Source organism: Fukomys damarensis, unplaced genomic scaffold (assembly GCF_012274545.1).
Source record: "Fukomys damarensis isolate Sample0158 unplaced genomic scaffold, DMR_v1.0_HiC HiC_scaffold_21, whole genome shotgun sequence".
Lineage (NCBI taxonomy): Eukaryota > Metazoa > Chordata > Mammalia > Rodentia > Bathyergidae > Fukomys > Fukomys damarensis.
In genome coordinates this window covers 32,826,500-32,851,002 of record NW_022900933.1, presented here as the reverse complement: position 1 = coordinate 32,851,002, position 24,503 = coordinate 32,826,500, and the positions used below count along the sequence as shown (strand labels likewise).

The following is a 24,503-nucleotide window of genomic DNA, read 5'->3' as shown; positions in this document are numbered from 1 at the left end:
CAGGGCCTGAGTGACATATCTGTTTATTACTCTCAAGTCGTATTTTTTCTCATAAAGATGTAATAAGCATAACATTCCACAAACACCATTTTAAGGCAAAGAGGAAGAGTAAACCATTAAGAATTAGAATACCTGTATATTTACAGCACTATTTATAGGAAATCACTTCACTTCACTGAATGAACATCATGTAAAGTAGTTATAAAATGAGGAAAGTAAGTTCTTCCCTGAATTTATGAAACCTCATAATTCTGTGATATCATTCATGATGAACATTTCACACAAAATACAATAACGTCCTTCACAAATTAAGGTCATCATAAGTGTTATAGAAGAAAGAAAGAAATTTAAGTAGTTGGCATTTTGTCCCCATCAGCAAGTAAGAAAGAAGTAATGATTTCAGAAAAGTAATGAATATAATCTATGGCTCCATTTTAATGTTAGATTTTCTAACTGCTAGATGTCAGATGGAATGGTGGGGAAAATCCCATGGAGAGGCCTGACAAGGAGAGAGACAGTCCTTGCCAGTCCTCAGCTGTGAGTCAGTCTCTCCAAAATTGCTCATGGTCTAAGAATGTCCTATGTAAGTTGAAATTTCAACAGGTCCTCCTTGGGGAAATAATTAAAGTAGGTTATGTTCATGTACAACTCTGCCAAAATTAAACTCATCATTATGTATAGCCAACACATAGTAATAAAAATAGAAAATAATAAAAAAGAAACAAAGAAATTTAAATATATAATAAAAAGACACTAAATCTCAAAAAAAATTATGAAGGGCATAATGGCATACACCTGTAATTACAACTATTCAGGAGGCTGTGGCAGGAGGATTGCAAGTTCAAAGCCAGCTAGGGTAACTTAGCAATACTATGTCTCAAAATAAAAAGTAAACAGGGCTGGGATGTAATTCAGTAAGAGTGTCCTAAGGTTCAATCGCCAGTACCATAAAAGAAATTCAACAAATTTATGTTTCTCATCCATAAAGGTGCAAACTGGTCAATAAAATTAACTCAGCTGATAGTGACAGTATCATTAACAGTCACCATCAGTTTATTTAGTCTTCCCATAACACAATGGCAGGAAAAAAATTATCAAAACTCCTCATCCCTAAAGTGAAGTACTGATCTGCCCAGTAGCTGGTAAGGAATTTTATTCACTAGGAGACAGTCCCTTCTCTCTCCACCCCCACAAAAAAGTAATATTACCAGAAAAGCTACATCATTTCATCATGATGAGAGCCAAATTTTTTAAAAAGAAAACAAAAGCTCAGTAACTTACTGATTGCACACTAAATTAGACTTACCTTCATAGGTTCAGTAAAGCTTTCTTATTTGAGGTAATTAAAAAATTAAGAGAATGAGATGTGATGGAAAAGTATTTTCAGAGAAATTTCTATTACACTACTTTTAGGCCTGGTATAACTGACAAGAGTTTTCAACATTTCTATAAGACAAGAACAGGTATGGCCATAATTACCCTTCGAGCTGCAAGGTTCCCTGCCAGTTCACTGACTCTTGATTTTCTTTGATTTGCCAATTCTTTTACAGAATTAACTCCATCAGAAAACATACTTATTAAAAGTTGAAGTGGAACCATGATATCTAATTCCGATAATACCTGGGGATAAAAAGCACATATCCCTCAATAAAACATTGTAAACTTTAAAACCCAGAAAAACATATTTAAACATACAACATTTCTCCCAAAAGCAAACTAGTAAACATGAAAATATTTAGCTTTACATATATTCTATCAATACAATCATCCTCAAATTTTGCACCAAGAAAATTCAACTTATTTTTGAATTTTCCATTTTTCCTATCTCAATACTAGTAAATTATGTTCTTTCCATAATGTTTCCAATTAATTAATACACAAGTCAACTTCAAGCATTTTAGTGTCCACTCAATTCCCAAATGGTTAGGCCAGAGCTTTGAAACCTTCAGCTGCAGCACTCTGTCGTCACAGCAATGTCAAAGCCAGTGCATAGAATCTGTGAGTGTAACTGCTCTAGCTCTGGAGGACAGGAGCTTATAGCCATGCTTGTTCAATCTCTGAGGCAACATCTAGTCATTGATAGAAAGATCAACTTTCCTAAAATGAGAATGATCTTACTGAGATCTCTTTGAGGATAAAAAGTTAAAATTCTGGATCATGTCCAGAAGCTGAGAGGAAAGGATGAAGAGACTTGTAAATTCCAAAATAAAACCTGGTCTTTAAACTTGATAGTAAACAGAAGAAGAAACAAAAACAAAAGTCTGACTATAAGAATAGAATTAGCACAGAACCTGTATGGATATTGGTGGAAAGAATAACAATCTTGATAAGAAGACAATGGCATCGAGTAGCAGAAAATGTCAGAGGCAATAATTTTTGAGTTTAAGAGACAAGTGAGAAGCCGGGCATGGTGGCGCACACCTGTAATCCCAGCACTCGGGAGGCTGAGGCAGGAGGATTGCAGTGAGTTCGAGACCAGCCTGGGCTACATAGTGAGTTCCAGGTCAATCTCAACTACATAGTGAGACCCTGTCTCAAAAAACCAAAGGAAAAAAGAAAGAATCTCAACTACATACTGAGACCCTGTCTCAAAAAACCAAAGAAAGAAAAGTGAAGGGAAAGTCATTCTAGGCTGAGGGAACAGCATAAACCACTCCCTAAATCAGTACTTCTTGATCTTTTCAAGTAAAGGATCTGTTTTATATCAAAGACTCCTCAGAATCCTAGATGGCTAGTAATATATAAGAACCAATAGGCCTATGAATTCAATAATATTCTTATATAAACTTAATTTATTAACCACAACTACAGCTATGCATATCTGAAATTTAATCATTTATCTATGTGTATGAGATATGTTTATAAAAATCTTTAGCAAACATACATCTATAGACTGCAAAAATTCCCCACAACTCTATCTGGGTATTAAATCTTATAGGCTAACAATTATTGCTCAAAATGATCATAAGTGTCATTCACTTACATGAAGCCATAGTAAAGCTTGCTCTTGCACAGATGAAGGGTATCCTGTAAACCGACAACTGATAAAGCCAAACATCTCTTCCATTGAAAAAGGTAGAGGACAGAGTTCAATGTCAAACATTTTGCTGGAAAGCAGACCAACAAAAATACATGACCAATGGGCATATATTAAGGCCTACTCATGCCACCAAAGTTTTTCTAGCTCTACCCTATTTGGAGAGCCCAAACATTTGGTTTGTATTTTGAACTGTTATTAACACATCTTATTTTTTTCTGTAAGAGAACAGTCAATGTCATTAGAATAGTTACAAATAATTCATATGATTGCAATGATATTAATGTTCATATTTATATTAGGCTTAAATGAAGAAATTTCATTTTTAAAAATTAGAGTTGCTCCTCAGTATCTAAAACCATTTTCTCTTTGTAATTCCAACATATCTAAAGCAAACAATATGGTGTACATTTATTTTTTCACAAAAAAAACTTTTCTGAACAATTCTAAATCATCTTCATTCAATTTATAGCAGCTATTTCATTTGGGGCCTTTAAATTTCACCAAAGGTTGCTAAAAAGTAAAGGTTCCATTTGACCCAGCCATCCCTCTGCTGGGTATCTTTCCAAGAGAACTAAAAGAATCATATCACAGAGAAGTATGTGCACCCATGTTTATAGCGGCACAGTTTGTAATAGCTAAATAAATCTTGGAAACAGCCTATTTGCCCATCCGTTGGAAACTAGATAAAGAAGTTGTGTTTTTTCTATAAAATGGAATATTACTCAGCCATAAAGAACGAGAAAATAGATTCATTCATATGGGAATGGATATATATTGAAGATATACTCCTAAGTGAAATAAATAAGTTACACATGTGTAAATACCGAATAGTTTCCCTGGTGTAAATAATCTGCAACAATGCATAAGATTCTAATAAGATTACTGACATTTAGAAATGGGAAGAAAGGAGCTAAAGGTGTAGGGAAGGTGGGATGGGTAGGGGAAGAGTAAAAAGGGAAAAGAAAAAAATGTGAGAGAATGAAAAGATGAAAATAAAGTGTTTGTAGATGGGGAGGGGAGGAGGGGGTGAAGGGAGGGCAGAGGTAAGGGGAAAAAATGAGAATCAAGACTTGTCATGTAGAGGTACAAGATCCCAACAATGAATGTAACTGTAATGTATCCCTAAAATGTACCAATAAACTCAATTAAAGCTGAAAAAAAAAAAGAAAAGAAAACAACTGCCAACAGGTGGCCTACTGACTTTCAAACCCATAGCTACTACAAAAATGCAATGTTGGAAATATTCCCAGAGAATATCACACTGTTTCAAGAGAAAATAAAGTTACTTAGAAATAAAAAAAAAAAAGTAAAGGAGAGTATATAAAGTGTTAACCAGAGTGCCTGGCACACAGTACATACTCAATAAATGTTAGATATCATTATAATTACAATGACGTCATTAAACTACTTACCCACCTTAATACTTCCCTGAATTCTTTTAACTGGTTATCTGGGACTTCTGTTCTGATGGCTTCCAGCCATTCTGGCATAATACACTCCCACACTGACTGGTTGATCACATTGTAGGGGATTAGACAAAGGATTCTGTTGAGACCTTCCTTCAACTGAGTCACTGTGCTGCAGGACTTATCCCAGTATCCACCAACCTGGTGAGGTTTTTACAAAAACAGGAAAAATAACAAAACACATGTTTCAATTATATTAGAGGATTTTGTTTTTAAAAAATGAGTACAGAGAAAAGACCACAAACCATTATTATCTGAGTTCCTTCCAGTCCAAGAGTGGAAATTGTAAGAATCTACAAACCACCATTAGGATCCATTAGTAACAAAAAGGAATACATAATTACAAAGAAAGCCAAATACTGATCCAAGGTCAAATTTGAACTATTCTACTCTGGACCTTTCAAATCACATATGTGGGGAGAAAGGAACCCTTCTCCATTGTTGGTGGGAGTGCAGACTGGTGCAACCACTATGGAAATCAATATGGAGATACCTCAAAGAGCTTGGACTGGAGGTTCCATTTGACCCAGCCATCCCTCTGCTGGGTATCTTTCCAAGAGAACTAAAAGAATCATATCACAGAGAAATATGTGCACCCATGTTTATAGTGGCACAGTTTGTAATAGCTAAATCTTGGAAACAGCCTATTTGCCCATCCGTTGGAAACTGGATAAAGAAGATGTGGTTTTTCTATAAAATGGAATATTACTCAGCCATAAAGAATGAGAAAATAGATTCATTCATAGGAAAATGGATACATATTGAAGATATACTCCTAAGTGAAATAAATAAGTCACACATGTGTAAATACCGAATAGTTTCCCTGGTGTGAATAATCTGCAACAATGCATAAGATTCTAATAAGATTACTGACATTTAGAAATGGGAAGAAAGGAGCTAAAGGTGTAGGGAAGGTGGGATGGGGGTAGGGGAAGAGTAAAAAGGGAAAAGAAAAAAATGTGAGAGAATGAAAAGATGAAAATAAAGTGTTTGTAGATGGGGAGGGGAGGAGGGGGTGAAGGGAGGGCAGAGGTAAGGGGAAAAAATGAGAATCAAGACTTGTCATGTAGAGGTACAAAATCCCAACAATGAATGTAACTGTACTGTATCCCTAAAATGTACCAATAAACTCAATTAAAGCTGAAAAAAAAATACTGACAGGCATACTCATTTTAAAACTGCTACAATAAATAGGTTCATACCCCATAAAAAAAAAAAGAACCTATATTCCTCTCCTAAGCATAAAAATAATGAAGGGTTAAATGGTCCTGAGTCTTTACCATGTAACATAAAACTTGTGGAAGACTACCATATTTTAAATGAATTTTACTTTTTTGGGGAGGGAGTGCAGGTTGAACCCCCACACATGCTAGCACACACACTAAGCAGGTACTCTAACACTGAACTACACCCCCAGTCCAATAAATTCAATTTTAACTGTGTAACTATTATATCTATAATTCTAGACTATTTCCCAAATAATTCTATTTTAAAGCTCAACTATCTATTTTGTGTCATATTAATCAAAATCCCAGGTGATTGACCATATGAGCAAATTATTTTATTTTGGGGATTTTTGTTGTCGCATAGACTTCAGAAGAGCCAACACTGATAACACTGACACACTGGAATGTTTCATTACTGAAGTGTCTTTGGCTATGTAATTTATAGTTAAGCAAAGTAAAGGCTTTGGGTTCTGAATCATATTTTGGAAGAGGCTTACCACTGGAAACCCTACCTTGTGAATAGGCAGTTATGTTTAAAAAAGGATTTTTAGGGGCAGGCCCAGGACATGGGAGCGTATAGGTGATTACTCCTGGCCAGAAACCAGACCAGTAACTGAGAGCCAGCACAAGATCTAGGATCTGGAGTGGTAGCCAGCATGGGGTCCACAGCATGGTGGGCATGGCTGCTGCTGCTGCTCCTGTAACTTCTGGGAGCTGCATAGGTTTGCCTATACTATCCCTCAGGCTAGCTCTGCTACTGGCCCTGCAAGGGAACCAGCTATGGAAGTTAAGGCAAAGGACATACCATCAGCTTCATGAGTGCCTATCCCCACTGGATCTGCCCAACAGCCACACTATCAACATTAAGAACTAGCAACACCCCCAGTACTGCAGCTCTGCTGGGAGATCCTGCTGGGTCCACACCAGTATTAGCACTACAGCAGATCTGATCAACATCAAGAGGAAGGGCACATGGCCTCCAACCTGCTGCTGGTGCAACAACATAATCCCCTGCGAGGAGGCAACAAATACTAGTCTAGGGGCCAGGAATGTAGCTGAGTGGTACTGCCACCTGCTTTGCAAGCACATGGTATCAAGTTCGATCTCTGGTACTAATTTTTAAAAAATACTAGTCTAAGAGTATACCATAGCATAGCATCCCCCAAGAGACGTATAACAACCAACCAGGCAGGGACCAGAGTAACACAAGTTTAATCAGTGGGGGATGTGCACTAAATTCAGAGTGCCATGCCATCCAGAACTACACCTTTTAGAAACTGGGTAAACTTTCTGGAGATGAGAAAATGATAGTAGAAATCTACACAAATGGTCCCACCAGCTGTAGTATAAGGCAAAAGAAAGATTAAATTAAATATTCCTAAAACTCCTAAATATTCATAAAAATATTCCTAAAAAGTAGGAACTAACACAAATGCTTTTTAAATTTATGTGATCTGCGTAAATCTTCAATAAATAAGACTAGCTTGATATTATTTGCTTAATAAAAGACAATCGTTTTTCAGGGTTATTAGCATCAAATATGATGAAGATTACATTTTTATTATACCTGAGTTTGCTAGGCAAATAAACTATGTATTTAGATGTTTGACTATATAGATTTGATCCTAATCAAGTTGAGTCATTCTGAAAAATTTTATTTCAATATTAATTGTGTTTTATAACATGTCTGAATAGATATGGCTTCCAAAATCTTTCTGAGACTTCGAAACATTAGGGCATATTAAGTTAAATGACAGATATCAAATGAGTACCTAGATAATTTCTAAATAAATGATTAAATAAGATGAAATATTATCTTTAAAATAAGATGTAAGATAAAATATTAACTATAGAACAAAATATTTAATTACTTTTGGTTTCTTTTTTACAGAGAAACTAAAGGATATTTAAGTTTATTAACAATTACACTTTTTTGCCATGCTGAGAATTTGTACTTAAAGAAAGCATATACTATATATCTCTGGAAGTTGTTAGATGGTATATTTTCAAAACTTTCTCACATGCTACGAAGTACCAGCAAATATATATAATTGTCTATTTCCTAGTTCTCTCTAGTAAATAAACAAAGGTTGAAAATTATAATCATTGTATGTAAATCAGACTGTTAGCAATAAGAGTAAGAAAAATTCTACACAACATACTCAAGAAACCTAAGATGTGCTTTTGTTAAGGACAAAAAGAACAATTAGTCTTAGAGTAATTATTCAGTAGTTTACAATATAAGAACAAGAAAAGTGAAGGGAAAAAATCTAAATTGATATAGTAAGTTACAGAGAGTCTGTATCTGGGGGAAGGGAGGAGAGGGAGCAAGAAACAGACACAAAAAGAGAATATGAATTTTGTGTAGTCATGTTGGCTAAGATTAAATGTATTTATTACACTGTTTTAAAATGAATTTTACTATTAATAATGTATTGATGAAAATTAGAGTTTGGTTTTTTTCTCTCTTAGAAGAATAAAGTAGCCTGGATTATTTTATTTCTGTTTAGAGATTGTAAGCTTTTTCTTTAGCTTTTGAGTAACTCTAGGAAACAGCTATTGTCTGTGTTTGTCCCCTTTAAAATATATATATATGATGAGGGCCGGGGATTTAGCTCAGTGGTTCCGCCACTTTCCTCACAAGTGCAAGGTCCCAAGTTCGATCCCTAATACCAAAAAATGAAAAAATAAAATAAATATGTTGAAATCTAAATTACCAATGTGATGGCTTTAGGAAGTCCTGAGGGCAGAGCCTCATGAACAGGGTTAGTGCCCTTCCAAAAGGAAATGCAGATGACTGCTTTGACTCCTCTACTACATGAAGATGCTGCCTGACACTAGAAAGGGTTAGGTATGAATCAGAAAACAGGCCCTTGGTAGACACTCAATCTGCTTGATACTGGACTTCCCTTACTCCAGAAATGTGAGAAAAATATGTCTGGTGTTATGCTAAACAAGCACTCCCACTGAGCTACATTCCCCAGCCCAGTTTTACTCTTTATTCAAACTTGCTGTCCTCATATTTCAACCTCTCCAATAGCTGGAATTACAGGCACATGCCACTGCAGCCAGCTGACAATTTTTGATATTTGCCTTTCCAAAATCAAATTCTAAATGAAATATTGGTCTTCATTTGACTTTGAGATTTCCCAGAGGGTTCCTTGAAGATCTCAAGTGATTTATTTTTATTTTAGAAAAAAATTTAAACATATATACAACGTATGTTAAACTAATAGATTATACGATACGTTGACTTGTATGGAACATCTTGTCAAATAAGAAGAGGTGCTTGGGCCTGGGATTTAGCTCGATGGTTCTGGCACCTGTTTCACAAGGACCTGTGTTTGATCCCATGTTCCAAAAAAAAAAAAGAGGTGCTTGACTTCTTAGGCTGCCTTTGTGTAGGAAAATGATACTAGTATAACTATTTCAGGAATTATACAAAATTACCAGTCATTGTCAGTGCCTTTCCTGTCATAAGTCCTTACACTCCTTTGCCTGACAAGAGACAACAAGGCAAATGTTATCAGTTAACTGCAGTTGTTATTTAAATGGTGTATGCTACTGAAATGAGAACATTTCCTTGTCACCTGTGTCATAATAAACTCTCATCTCTTTATGGCTATTTTAACCCTTTGGTCATTCATATTATTGTCGTACCCTGATGCTTTCCTCCAAGCCAGATTGCTTTCTCTTCAACAAAAAGCACTGTCTGGAGCCCATGGAAAAAACTAAGAAGGTACGCTGGGGTACACATTTCTGATAGCATTGCTTCAATAACTTTGAGATTGTACCATGGCGGAAAGATTACCAGAACTCTAGTGGAAGAGGTGATGGGTTCATAAAACTGCTAACTCAGATCAAGCAGAACAAGAATGAATGGCATGGGACTGAATGAACTGTTGAAGAATGATTTTAATTTTCCTGGATTTTTATGTTTGGAACCTCACTGGTTTTTTAATGCTTTATTTTCCATCCAAAAGGAATTCTTTTCTCTTTTCTCCTAAGCTATCTAAAACTCACAAAAACTTTTTAGATTATACCTTTGAAAAACAAAAATGCAATATTTATCTTTTTTCTCTCTACTAGAATCCTTCAGAAGTCAGAAACTCTTGTTGGATATTCTTATTTTCATAGATAATATTTACTTGCAGAAGTTCAATAAAAATGTGTTCTTTGAAACAGGACATAATTGGGAAAACTGGTAAATTACCAAAACTTTGTAAAATGCCATATTTGAGAAGGTGCCTAGAATCAGTTAATTCAGTTTTTAGAAATTAAGGTTGATAAAACTAGCACTTAGAAAACCTTGAAAACCTCAGCTCACAGAGTTCTCAGATACATAGATAAGTAAGGAAAGTCATTTCCTGGCAGGCTTGGGAACATCAGACTATTTTGGGGATCTCAAGCTAAAAGCAAAACACCCAAAACTATAGGTGCTACAGGTGAAGTCGGATAACAAATTCTTGGCTTGACTTCTAGCATTGAGACAGATTCTAAGTCCAATCTGAGATTCCTTATAAAAGTCTGTCAATGAAAACTTGAAAAAAAAAAAGCCCTGTATTCTTACTGCACTTACATAAATGATCAGATCAAATTGAATGAGACTAGACATATTTTATAAAGTAATTTTACTTTGATTTTCCTTAATTAAAATGATGATGACTGTAGACAGAAATTTTGTTTCAATGGAAAATTATGACCTGGGTCATCAGATTCTAGTGCTACTCATTATCTTTGAGCTATTTCTCACGTTTTAGTAAGCCAGATCCTGCAATTCTGTCAATAATTAAGGTTTCAAAATTTTCCCCCTAATGTGGCATCAACTGAAAACTAAAGCCTAATGTCCAGATCCTTATTAAGACTCTAGGTAGTCTCATCCTAAAGCCCCACAAGCTGAAGCTGTATGACTGGCTGTAAACTTCAAAGGTCTTACTACAATGGTTTGAGCCCCCCAAGAAGTTCACCAAATACTCACAACCTTTCATTCTTTGTTCTAGGAAATAACTGTAACTGTAACACTAACACTTTCACTCCACCATCTAAAGATGCTTCTAGCCCAAAATCTAAGAATCTTCTCATCTGGCTGAGCTCTGGACTCAAAAACCAGGTTCATAATCTATTCCAGCCATTACTCCTTATGTTTCTTTTTTTGTTTCCTCACGCTAATCTATGCATTTTCCCCCTTCGCAGATCTCTTACCTCATAATTCATAATCTCTAACCTGATGCTTCTCTCCACAGCAATCGACCTAGCTTATTTCTGTATGAAATTTCAAAGGAAGTTCTGGAAAAAGAAATGTGGGGATCTACTAAAACCCCACTGAGTTGATATAACAATTATTTTAAAGTGAAAACATTTGAGCTAAAGAGGCAGCAAAAGGAACTCTTAAATTCCAAAATCTGCCTAGAGCATCCAGAAAATGCTTCTATTAACTCTCCTCCAAAGGGAGTTTCATGTGAATTCAGCTGTCAGGCAGACAGGCCAGTTCCTACTGATTCCATTAACATCAAAAACCCCAAAGAACCTTCTATAAGTTCTTGGTGGCTCTTAGAGGGGAAGAAAAAACACTTTGTTCCATTTAACATATAAATCTTTTATCCCTGGCTTTTCAGGGATTCATTTATCATGAACTACTCCCACATGAACTCATAAATAAACCTTGTCTTCTCTCCTATTAATATTATCATCAGTTAATTTACTCAAATACTGGTCACAATTTGAAAGAGGAAAACTTTTCCTACTAATATAATAATTTTTTTCTCATTCTCCAGAATTAGATCACACCAATCCTTCATTACTGTAGGAGAAATAATAATAGAAAACACATCAACACAAAGATTTCGAGGAAATGGGAAATTTCCATTATGTAAAAATTCAATTTTATAAATGAGTCAGTAGATGGCACCAAAGAAAAAAGAAGTATATCTTGATAAATTCACTGATCTTGAGTCCTGGAAATCAAATAAAAGCTATTCTTTTAGATGGTCTGTGTTCTGTTTTATCCTTAAATGTCCTATTTTAGCACAGTTTTAAACAGAAAATTGCCTCAAGGCCTTTTTGAAGACAAGAAAACATCACAAATAAAAATAAATCTTACAAAACACTTTGAAAAAAATTTCTGGTATTGATGCCAAAAACTAACTCTGTGCATCCACCTTTTGGAGTTAGACACAAATTATATTATAGGGAAGAAATATGAAGTCTTTCAGTTGTATATTTGCAGACTGGGATCCAATTAGCAGAAGCAAGGGGATAAAGGAATGGGAGCATTTGGCCTTTCAGGGGACAGGACAGGGACTTCTTCCATCACTTCTAAAAATATATGTAAAACCATGAAAGGTTTCCCTTGTGGAGTGTAGCCTTTCCACAGACTATAATCCAAGAAAGGACTGATTCCTAGCAAACCCATAGAAAACTTTGTTGTTGAATCTCTTCTAATAAAAGACATTCATGATGAGAAAGATATTCTCTTAATTTTCTAAAGTTATTTCACAAGTCCATCTGGACATTTTTCTTTGCACAAAATCAATATAAAAAGTGTACATCATTGAAAATGTGGTTATAAAACTTAACTCTTTTGGCTATTGACCAAAACAAGGAGAAAGGGAAGAAGGGGGAGGGAGGGAGGGAAGGAGGGAGAGAGAGCTCTCTTACACATATACAGGCACACAGACACAGAGACAATACTGTGATGGTCAGGGAGTGCTTCTCCCTGAGTCCTCCTCCCCCAAAAGGCCCAAGTTGTTGGTCACCACTTACCCTGGCAAATTCCATGGGTTTGGGAAGAAGGCACATGACCATGACATCAAAGCGAACATCGCATACCGTCTTCAACCACTTGGTGACAAATTGAGGCTTCAGTTTTTCCACCAAGCTTCCAACTTCATCATCCATCATATATGCTGTGGAGTGAAACCACTGGAATACCATAGCCACCAGCCGGGCCAAGCTTTCTGTAGGCGTGTTCTCACTGGGTGTGCAGAGGCTCACCTGGAGTGGGCAGAGCACAGCCTGTTCAACTTCCATCCCTCTTTACAAATCTATTACTTGTTCACTTAAAGACCAAAAAAAGGGACTGTTCCAGATAATCCATTTGAAATAGGCAGTTTAATAAATGGCAATCACTTATGCAGACCCAAGTTCCTCTCTACTGGCCTAGATGGGTTAAAATAGTAATATCCCCTCAAGAATTTACCTTCCAATAAGTATTTTCTTCTATAAGCAATCTATTATATAACCTGCACTAGAAAATGCTCATATAAAGTTAAGGCAATGAAGTGATATCTTCATCAATACCTTTAATACAAAATAATCTATTTACATATCAGCTCTAAAATGATCAGATTTAGCTAAGAATTTTGTAGTAGTAATAATTCTGCTACCTTGGAGCTCCCAATCAACCACATTAGAAATGGATTTTTTTAAAAATGTCATTCATTTATTCATTCTGAAATATCTTTTCTTGAAGACTGCGGCAGGGTACATGAATAATAAAGCACTGTCCCTACCTTCAAAGAGTTCCCAACTTAGTAGCTACAGTGCCATTAGAGAACAAGTTTCTGGAAACAAGATTTGTGAGATTAACAACTAAATCTCAATTTGGTAGACTTCTTCAGGAAACTATGTGCAAGCTTAAAAAAGATATATCACTATGGCGACACAAGCAGTGTCTCCAGCAGGGAATGTTGGGGGCCTGCTTCTCTGAAGAACTGAAGCATTCAGCTGGCTTGAGTCTTTGTATCTGTACAGTTCATCTCCACTGAATAAGTGCTACAGCTGAATCAGTCAGCGGCGACCACATTTCTTGTATTAGTCTGGCTATAATTTCTCTGGTTACATAAACCTGACATAATATACAAAAAGCTCTACAGAGACTGAACTTTAAGAAAATGTTTATGGCCAGGTGTGGTGGCACACGCCTGTAATCCTAGCCCTCAGGAAGTTCAGGCACAGCATGAACTACAAAGGGAGACCCTGCCTCAAAAAAACAAAGAAAAAATTTTTTCATGTACATAAATGATGGCATGTAAATTATCTGTAAATTTTCTTAAGTCTAGTTCTTGATGATCCCCACTAGCAATCTTCCCATTTGTTTCTTGTCAAGAAGATACATTTCAATACCTATAGATTTCAATGTCTGGTTATTTACTAAAGTCTAACGAGGAGCTTTTTTTAAAAAAAATTCCTAAACAGGGTGTGGTGGTGCATGCCTGTAATTCCAGTACTTGGGAGGTTGAAGCAGTAGGATCACTGCAAATTCAAGGCCAGCCTGGGGTATATACTGAGTCCACAGTCAGTGTGAACTATATAGCAAGACCCTACCTCAAAAAAAAAAAAATTTTTTTTAAATCCCAGGATTCTGAGTTGGGATCTGAACAATGTTACTTTTTAAAAGCTTCCTTAGGTAAATCTAATGTGTAGCCAGGATTAAGAACTACTGCCATATGTGAAATAGGAAGAAAACAGCTAAAGGGAAAGTGGGAAGGGGAAGGGAAAGGAAATAAGGGAAAAGAAGAAATGTGAAAAAAGGAAAAAATGGAAACAAAGTCTTTATAAATAAGGCAGGGTGAAAGGGGTGAAGGGAGGGCAGGCATATGGGGAAAAAATAAGAACCAAGACATATCATGTAAAGGTACATGATCCTAATGATAAATGTAACTGTATTGTTTGCTTTAAATGTACCAATAAACATAATGGGGAAAAAAAAAGAACTACTGCCTTAGATTATATGCTCCCATTACTAAAGTTAATTTTTCACCATCCCTTTCAAAAGAACAAGAGAAAGTCTTCCTTGGGACAGTGTTGAAATGAGAAATAAGAAAAAAAGAATAGTTAACTTCATTTTCTTACTAAAAACCATATTCCAAATTGACTGAGCAGCCGCTGGTCATGTTTATCATCATCTTTGTTATCAAAATCAGTGTTGTCCAGGGAATGGTGGGAAGAGGAGAGACCCAGCTGCCGCCGGCGATTAAGCTCATGTTCCCGTTGCTCAGCATGGAACTCAGCTTCTTTCAACAAGCTGCCAAAGAGGGGTGATTTTAAATTAGACTATGGGAAGGCACATTCTAGATCATAACATAGTCAGGGCAAGTACTTCATGAATATTCACCCATCACTGATTGTTCTCCTTTAAAGTAGTATGAATTACTCCTGGAAGCACAATTCCATTATCTTAACTATATTATACTCCTTTCCATTTCAAAGATGAACAAACTGAAGCACAAAGAGACTACTTCCTTCCTTCAGTTATAAACAAGCAGAGCTGCAATCTCTGACTCTAGTTCACCAGTCATGCTACTCTAAGTCAATGCTTCCTCTGTCTGCCATGAAGCTATGTGGATGCAAATGCATGAGACAAGGAGAGACCCAGCATTTGTATCCAAATGGAAAAATGTCCAATATTTGGCATTCAAAGACCTGAAAGTGAAACATGTTAAACAAGTAACATGCTTAAAAAATCTTGGCAAGAGTTCAACAAAAACTAACTTCATGGGCACTTCTGGCATTATAAATGTGTATACATGCTTTGGAAAGCAATTCATAACATACCACCCACCACTAAAATACTCAGATCTTTTGACCAGTCAGCTCACACCTGGACACCTGCCATCACAATTTTTTTTTTGAAAAGAAGAGCACTATGCACCAAAAACCCACAGACTTATAAAAACTAAAAATGGAAGAAATCTAAATATCTATGGAGGAAGATGATAAGTTATACATAGATGAATATTATATCCACTAAGAAGTGATAAATATGGAACTTCACAATGACATGAAAAAGAGCTACTTGTATATTACATCAAAAAGAATCACAGATTTGCTGTGATTGCACACATTTAAATAAAACACACATTTCAATAAAACTAGAGAGTGTACAAAACATGATGACAGTGGTGATGATGATGAGGATAGTAGCGTGGCTGGTTATGTCTTCTTTTGTCTTTTGTCCTGATTTAACAAACATTTTTTTACCTTCTACTAGGTTTCAGCTACTAGGATACAAGATATAGAAAAGACTCAATTCTGCTCCTTAAAAACTTACGAGTTAATACTAATTTTTAAAAATCTGCTCTCCTTGGACATACACCAAAGAGAACAAGTCTGGAGGTTATCATTTCATCAGCAGGCTGCAAGATTGGTCCGGTCTTCCTCAAGGATTGTCTCAGCACTGCACCACTCAGAGTTCTCCAGCACCTTCCTGCTCTCCAGGCAGGTCATTTGTTCCATAGTCCTTCCCACCCCACCCCCGACTGGCTAAGTCTGCTGTCACTCAAGTCAAACATCCCTATCTCCACCCCTCTGACCAGAGCTTCTGTACTTGGGTCCCCGAAGACACTCTGCTCTACTTAACACTCCACTCAATTACATGTTTATGCTACTAGAACTAAAGGTTACTTCTCTTTCACAAGCGCTTAGCACAATGCCTGGCACATAACTGGCACTGGATAAAAATATTTACTGAATTCGTGAATCCACTGTCTTGGCAACAAGGTGGGAATGTGAGCTGCTAGGCTGGGACAACTGAAGCCAGACTGAATCTACACGTCAGTGTGCAAAGTTAGCTCAAAGTAAAGGCAGGGTTTCCGGGGACAGCGGGGACAAGCGCCTGAGAAGGTGCACGGTACCTAATCACGGCCTCCACGGCGCAGACTAGCTCCTCGGCGCCGCACTCCCGAGTGTTGATGGGGGGCGGGGAGGTCTGGTAGAGGTGGGTCTCCGCTGCAGCCCCCACTTCGCTACTGTGATGATTCGAGTGGCATCTTTTGCAATACCGAACTGGCCTGTTTCCGTGACGACCGCAGCACCCTGCGGAAAAGCAGGTGACGACTGCTCTTCTGACATGGGAACTGCAGTTCTAGAAGCAGAGAAAGTAATAGCAATTACAATTGGCCGCTGACGGAAACGTGGCTAGGAACTGGATGGAGCAAAAAGAAACTTAAGAGGCCACCAGAAGTGACAGCGTATTTCTAAAGCGCCACTTGTTTCCAAAGCACATGCTATTGTCTAACTGGATAAATTCCAGTAGTAAAGACGAGTCAGGGATGTCTTTTAGAGAAATAGAACTGTTTTAGTAGACCAGCAAGACTGTGTTGGAAGACCAGGGGTGAGGGGGGATACTGTCTGGATTATTTAATGTTTCAAGCATTTTCATCAGAAATATATATATTTTGGAGATACCTCAAAAAACCAGGATTTGAGGTCCCATTTGACCTAGCTATTCCTTTGCTGGGTATCTTTCCAAAAGAATTAAAAGAATCATATCCCAGGGATATATGAGAACCCATGTTTAGAGCAGCACAGTTCGTAATAGCTAAAGCTTGGAAACAACCCAATTGCCCATTAACTGGAGATTGGATAAAGATGTGGTTTTCCTGTAATATGAAGTACTACTCAGCCATAAAGAATGAGAAATTAGAGATATTTATAGCTAAATGAATGCATATTGAGGCCATACTCTTAAGTGAAATAGGACATACCTTTTAAGTAAATACTGAATAGTTTCTCTGGTGTGAGAAACTAAAAGTCTAAATAAGGTTCAAATTCTATAATTGACAATGTGAAATAGGAAGAAAAGGGCTAAAGGAGTAGGGAAAGTGGAAAGAGTACAGGAAAGGAAAAAGGGGAAAAGAAAAAAAGAAAAGGAAAAGGGTTTGTAGATGGGGAGGGGAGGTGGGGGTAAAGGGAGGGCAGGGGTAAGGGGAAAAATGAGAATCAAGACTTGTCATGTAGAGGTACAAGATCCCAACAATGAATGTAACTGTACTGTATCCCTAAAATGTACCAATAAACTCAATTAAAGCTGAAAAAAAAGGAAAAGGCTGGGGATTTAGCTCAGTGGTTCTGGCGCCTGCCTTGAAAGTTCAAGGACTCGAGTTCAATCCCTGGTACAAAAAGAAAAAATAGAAATGAAAAAAATAGAAACAAAGTCTTTGTAAATAGGAAAGGGTGGAGGTGGTGAAGGGAGGGTAGGGGTGTGGGGAAAAAAATAAGAATCAAGATATATCATGTAAAGGTACAAGAGCCTAGTGATGAATGTAATTATACTGTATACCTAAAAAGTAACAATAAACATAATGGGAAAAATATAAATATATATAGATATATATCCATATATATTTTTTTTTGTACCAGGGATTGAACTGGGAACCTTGCACTTGTGAGGGAGGCAGTGGAACCACTAAGCTAAATCCCTAGCTCAGAATTATTTTAATCACCACTCAAACAGCAGGCTTCTGCTGCACTCCTCTGTCTTTATGCTGTGCTGAGTTCATTGCCCCCATGCAGGTCTCTCCCCTCCCATCAACACACTGTTTAAACCTATAGAAGCTGTCACTGGGTGCCACAGGGGCACAGCAAAACACAGCTAGAACCACTCATAACATCAGCCACTGACATCAACCACAGGAAAGGAGCAGACAGACAAAGTGATGGAAATGAGGAAAGTAGTGCAGCATAGATTCCTAGGTTGGGGGCTGTCGTCAGAGCTGCCTGACAAGAGGGGGAGGCAGGAGACTGTGTGAAGCAATCTGGGGAGCTGTCAGGAACACCCTGACATAAAAACAAAACCATGTTCCCCAAGCCTGTAAGGCACACTGCCACCACATATTCAGTGTTCTAGAGGGCTTTTCAGCCTTCAATAGTGCTTGCGAAGATGTGAACACCTCAGGGGCCCAGAATACCGCAAGCTTTAAGAACTCAGAACTTGGTGAAGATTTGAGAACCTACTATACCAGATGTCCCCAGGGGAATCAGAAGGAAATAAGAAAGCACAAAACCTTCATCAAAATATCAACGATGTATTCAATAGTCTGTAGGGGCCACCATTTAAAAGCAAAGGTTGTTATACTGATTTTAACACAAGGCTTTTGACTTTGAACACTGGTGCTATAAAACCTCACTTTCTAAATAGGACTCAGGCCAACAAATCATAAAAGATGGGACTACATGGGCCATTGTATTTTCCAAAATCTATCTTCGTTAGAGAGCTATGTATTTATTGTCTTGAGAGTTTCAGGTACATATAACCTAGCTTTTTATTTTTTGCTAATTTTGGGGGAAACTTAAAATACACTGTGATTCTTCCACATTTGAAGCGCTCATCTTTGGCATACAAGTTAGCCCTGTGTTATTTTTCCTATTTTGTGACCTTTCTTTTTCTTTTATATGCTTTTTCATTCTGGAAGCACATGACTCCTTAATTGCATGGGGCTCCTTCTGCCCACACACCAAACCAATACCGTTCTACCAGCAGTGCAGTATGTATCAGGTTATATGCCTAGCATTTTTTGTTTCCTCTGTCTTCATGAATGGGATTGGTGATCTTATAAAAGGGACCTCAGAGAGCTAAGTAGTATCTTCATGAAACTAGTATCTACCGTTAAAGGATGCAGCAAGAAGACACCATGGCCATGACCAGGTTCCCATCAGGCATGAAATCTGCTAGTGCCTTTATCTTGGGCATCCCAGCCTCCAGAAGTACAAGAAGCAAATACTCACTGCTTCTAGGTATCCAGTTTATGGTGCTTCGCTGGAGCAGCCCAAACAGACTATGCCAGTTATAATTAGTCTTTATTCCTTAGGGATTCCCACTGTTACACAAAAATATGATGTGGCTATGGCCTAGCTGGCAGTTATTAACAATAATATAGTTATGAAGTTTAGGTCTGCTATCTCCCACTATCTTCTACTGCCCAAATTCTAAATCATTTTCAAATTTTCTGAGCCTTTCCTATAGATTTCTTGGCCCACAATGTATAAGAAAAGGGACTTCTTTTACCAAATTACCTATGATCAGTGTGATCTTTTTCTATGGTTTAGGTAGAAGATAAAAAATAAATTTAGATATACAGAGAAAGCAAAAAATGCCTACAATCTTTCAAAAAGGTTCAGCTGAATAAACAATGTAGATACAAATTACATCAGGAAGAAATCAAATAGGTTTATAACTATCTTGTGAAAGCAACAAGGATTTATAAAATGTCCACTGCACAGCTGGATATACTAAATCCTCAACAAGTCCTTATATGTATGAAGTCATTACTGCTGACCAACTGCCCACAAGCTCTTTCCTTTTCTTTTGTACTTGTTCATCAGTATTCAAACCCAAATAGTGACACTTCTGTCATGCCTGAGTCCAGTCCTTGTTCTGCAGAGACCCTCCAGCTTTTTCTATCAATAGGTGGAATCTATTTCCTCTGCTCTTGAATCTAAGATGGACTTTGGACTTGCTTTTGACCACTGGCATGGAAATGAGAAATTGTGGCTTTGGAGCTTCTGTCTCAAGGTTTTACACTTTTCATTCCTGATCTCTTGAAACACTGCTGTCTTGTAAATTACTTAGGTTAGCCTACTATGGAATGAGATACCTACAAGAAAGAGGGTGTTCAAATACTCTAGTCCTCCCAGCCACTCTAGCCATTTCAGCTGAGGCCCCCAACATTATAGTCAGGACATATGGAACCAGCCAACTCAGCCTATCCACCAACTAACTATACTTGCAAGAGTAAGTCCAGACAAGACCAGAATAATTTCCCAGTTAATCCCAGGCCAAAGTACCAGCCTACAGGACTATGAATAAATAACTGGCTATTGTAGCAAGTTGCTATGGCTTGTTATATAATAATTGAGACAAAAATTATCTCCAGACATAGATGATTCCATACCATAAACAGAAAATATATGGCATTGGTGTTAGGACCAAGCAGCAAGTAGAATCTAGAAAAGCAGTCAAAAACCAAATGGTGAAAACTGGAAGAGGCTGAAAAGGCAGTGAGGAAACTCTTTCAGAGCTAGTAAAAGGTAACATGTTTTGTAGTAGTGAAACAACTGGCAAAATTTTGGCCTGAAATATCTTGGAAGATAGAAAAATTCCTAACACATTTGGGAAAGTGATTAAAGAGATTTCTGGGCAGAATGTTGCCAATTACAGTGGATCCTTGATTCATGAGCTCAATTCATTCCTGAAGGCTGGTTGTAACTCAAGTTGGTCAACTGAAGGCTCAGGCTCCTCTACACAGCCTTCAAAGTCTCTCTCCTGGATGCAGGCAGATCTCATTGTCCTTAGAGAAACATTGGCCCAGGATTTCTCAATTAACCCCACACAGGAAAGGATGTTGTAATGTTTCTTTCAGAACTCTTTAAGGGTTAAATCTGTATCTGAGATGATCTGGAAGCACAAGCAGCTGACATTTGGGTCATAACTCAAGACTTTGATTGTAAGTTAAAAACTAAAATCCTGGTCATAACCCATGTTGTATGTATCTCAGACCAGAGATTCGTAACTCAAGAGTCCACTATAGTTTCTATTAGCTACATTTGATAAAGTATGAGGGGAGAGAAATAAGCTAAAGAGAGAGTGATTCGGTGGAAAGCAGACACTAGAGGAAATATAGAGAAACCTAGAAGGATACATTCAAAGATAATGTACAATCAAAACCAAATAAAGGCAAAACAGAGGTACGTTATCCTTAGATAACTTTAAAATAATAAAACTGACTTTTTCAGTTACAACTGCTGCACAGATAACCACTCTGAGACTGAGATGTGTAAACAAAGCCATTTCATTATACACATGGATTCTGTGAGTCAGGGCTTCAAATAGGGCACAGACAAGATAGTTTTTCTCTGCTCCATGATAGGCAGAACCTCAGCTAGTACCACTTGTAAGGCTGAGGATGATTCACACCCCTGGGAACAGAAAAGCTGCTACTAGAAATAGCTTCTGAGATGATTTCCTCATTTGCATATCTGATGTCACATATGGAAGAGTTGAAAGATATGCTCAGCCGGGTTCTCTGATTAGAGCTACCTGAGCTTTCCATGTGGTTTGATGGTATTAGTTTATTGTCTGTTGCTATAATAAAATGCCAGAGGCTTGATTCTTTATAAAGCAAAAAGGTTTATTTAGCTCACAGTTCTGGAAGTTCAAGGGAATGACAGAAGCATTAGATATGCTCTGGAGAAAACCTCATGGCATAGGTGGGAATGCTTCCAAGAGGGAGAGATCAAATAGTGAAACAGGAAGCCAGTGACCAAGAGGATTCAGGCATGTTCTTTATAACAATTCACCCTTGCAGGAATGCTTTGGTCACATAAGAACTGCATAATCCCTTCCAAGGGAAGAACCGCCAATGATCTTCCACTAGGCTCTACCTCTTAACAGTGGAGAACACACTTCACGAGTACTTGGATACATGAATACTTGGAGGACAAATAATATCCAAACCAGAACATTTCAGGTTTTTGTGGCCATAATGGCTGGGGTCTGAGAAGGAGCATCTTGAAAAGAAGAGCTTCAACAGAACCAGGAAGAAGTGTGTGACATTGTGTGACCCAGCCAGTTATACAGTCACTTCCCTGATATACTGTTGGTTAAGGAAGTCACAAGTTTGTCCAGATTCAAAGGAATGAGACAGAGTTTACTCCACAATGAGAGGAGAATCAAAGAATTTTGATACTGCCACAGTAAGCCTTCTAACTACAACTTATATTTCTCTCTCATACAAAATGCTCTCTCTCCTTCCCAAGAACCTCAAAAGTTTGACTGTAATGATTTCCCCAGACACTTGGAACAGAGATGAGTCCCCTCTGCCATGCCCTGTTTGAATCCTGACCCAAAACATTCCATGGCCATAATTAAATGGTTCTTCCTATTATGAAATGCAGAGTGGATTGTTATAGGGAATTTGGAACAGAATTTAGTTCCTAGCAATGAGGGACTGCTGTAATAAACAAGCAAACAAATAAAAAAATCATACATGAATCACTGGCTTTGTAACCACATAGCCAACGCAATAGAATGAGGAAGCAGAGTTTAGTAGAAGCCAGATGGGCTACAAGGAGGGCTTAAAGGAAAGTGTTATAATGCAAGAAGAAAAGGGACACTTGATATGCAGTGGGAGAAAGTTTGGCTACAATGTTGTCCACGTAGTAGAAAATATGAGCTATAGCTGAGGAACTCGAGATCCAGCTAAGGAATTTTTCATGCAGTGCTGTAGGTACCACCTGCCAGCTTCTACAATAGCTATCTATAGGAAAATGTGAGTGAGACAAACAAAAGAACAAATTATTCTGTTTTCAACTAGAATTTAAAGGGAAAATACTCAGCTCAGGACAGTCTTTTTTTTTGTTGTTTTGTTTTGTTTTTTGTTTTTTTGAGACAGGGTCTCACTATGTAGTTGAGACTGACCTGGAACTCAGGACAGTCTTTCTAGCCAGTAATTTAGAGTTCTTAAGAAAAAGCTTCAGGGAAAACATATCCATGGCCCTATTAGGAAAATGTGGTCTCAGGGAAAAATTATTATAGGGGTTCAATATAAAGCCCGTTGTTAAGGACACAGAATTTAATACAGCATATCATCATAGACCCTTTTAGGCAGACAAATGACCTTGTAAGAATCTTAAGGGCACATTTCACTATCCACTCCAATAAGTAATAAGGGTTCTAAGAATCTTTCTTTTTCTTTTCTTTTCTGTACCAGGGGTTCAAACTCAGGACCTTGCACTTGTGTGGAAGGTGGCAGCACCACTGAGCTAAATCCCCAGCCCAAAGGTTTTAAGAATCTTAAAGGCATTATTCCCAGTAGCATCATAGAGAAACCAAGGTATGGATGAATTTAAAGTTATTCAACTTGTGTTTAATGAATTAAGTTGATGAACTGATACACAAAATTCCACAATACATTTTCACTGAATTGTATCTGTGTGGACAGACATAGCCCCAAAAGAAGATAGTACTGAACTTCCAAATTGTACAAGAAAAAAAGTAGTATGATAAAGCTACTTAGCAGTAAACAATAGGCAACATCTTTGGTAAAGAATAGATAGACATCTCCTAGAGGGTGCAGCCACGAGCTAGAGATTGACTCCCAGGAGGTAGGACTAAGAAACTAGGAACAAATGATATTTGCCCTGTTGAATGTCAGTATTTCTGTGGACAAATGACTATGTGCCTCTAATTCCCTCATTTTTCACATGAGACTGTCTACAGCCACAATTGCCATGACACGTTGTCTGTGTGGGAAGCAGATAACTTGTCTCCTTGGTTCACAGATATTTATAGAAGAGGAAGCACCAGAGCATCCCTGATTCTTACTTGTTGCAAAGCACTGCAATTAAATAGTTAACCTTGCAGTGAGCCACCCGCTTCCTGGCCTCAGAGGCTGCCTCTCACAGACCAAATCCTCAAGAACCTCAAAGTCAAAACAGCATGGTACTGGCAAAAAAACAGACCTGAGGATCAGTGGAACAGATTGGAAGACACAAACAACTCCAGATGAACTCAGCCACGTCATCTTTGACAAAGGAGCTGACTGTCCCCACTGGAGGAAAGATAGCCTCTTTAATAAATGGTGTTGAAAAAACTGGATCTCAACATGCCAAAGATTAAAATTAGACCCTTATCTTTCACCATGCACTAAATTAAAATCCAAGTGGATTAAAGATCTAAATTTTAAAACAGAAACACTAAACTTGCTAGAAGACAAGTTAGGCAGAACTCTTGAAGACATTGGCATAGGAAAAGACTTTATGAACAAATCCTCAGTAGCATGGGAACTAGCAGAAAAAATCAACAACTGGGATCTCATCTTATTAAAAAGCTTTTGCACTGCAAAAGAAGCCATCAACAAAACTAGGAGACAACCTACGATGTGGGAAAAAATTTTTACCAGCTGCTCCTCAGACAAAGGACTATTATCTAGAATATATAAAGAACTCAAAACAATCAGCCCCCAAATATAACGATCTGATTCAAAAAATGGG

At 37.5% G+C, this 24,503-nt stretch overlaps 1 protein-coding gene across 1 annotated transcript in view; it reads right to left on the bottom strand.

Moving 5' to 3' along the window:
* Window positions 1-24,503, bottom strand: part of Unc79 (unc-79 homolog, NALCN channel complex subunit) — a 211,737-nt gene that overhangs the window by 123,941 nt on the left and 63,293 nt on the right. Inside the window, exons 13-18 of the mRNA XM_033766768.1 lie at window positions 16,367-16,596; window positions 14,586-14,757; window positions 12,495-12,725; window positions 4,457-4,647; window positions 2,984-3,107; window positions 1,480-1,620 (exon numbers count right to left, since the gene is read on the bottom strand). Of these exons, the coding sequence (XP_033622659.1) occupies window positions 1,480-1,620; window positions 2,984-3,107; window positions 4,457-4,647; window positions 12,495-12,725; window positions 14,586-14,757; window positions 16,367-16,596 (1,089 nt within the window). The remainder of the gene's footprint in view (window positions 1-1,479; window positions 1,621-2,983; window positions 3,108-4,456; window positions 4,648-12,494; window positions 12,726-14,585; window positions 14,758-16,366; window positions 16,597-24,503) is intronic.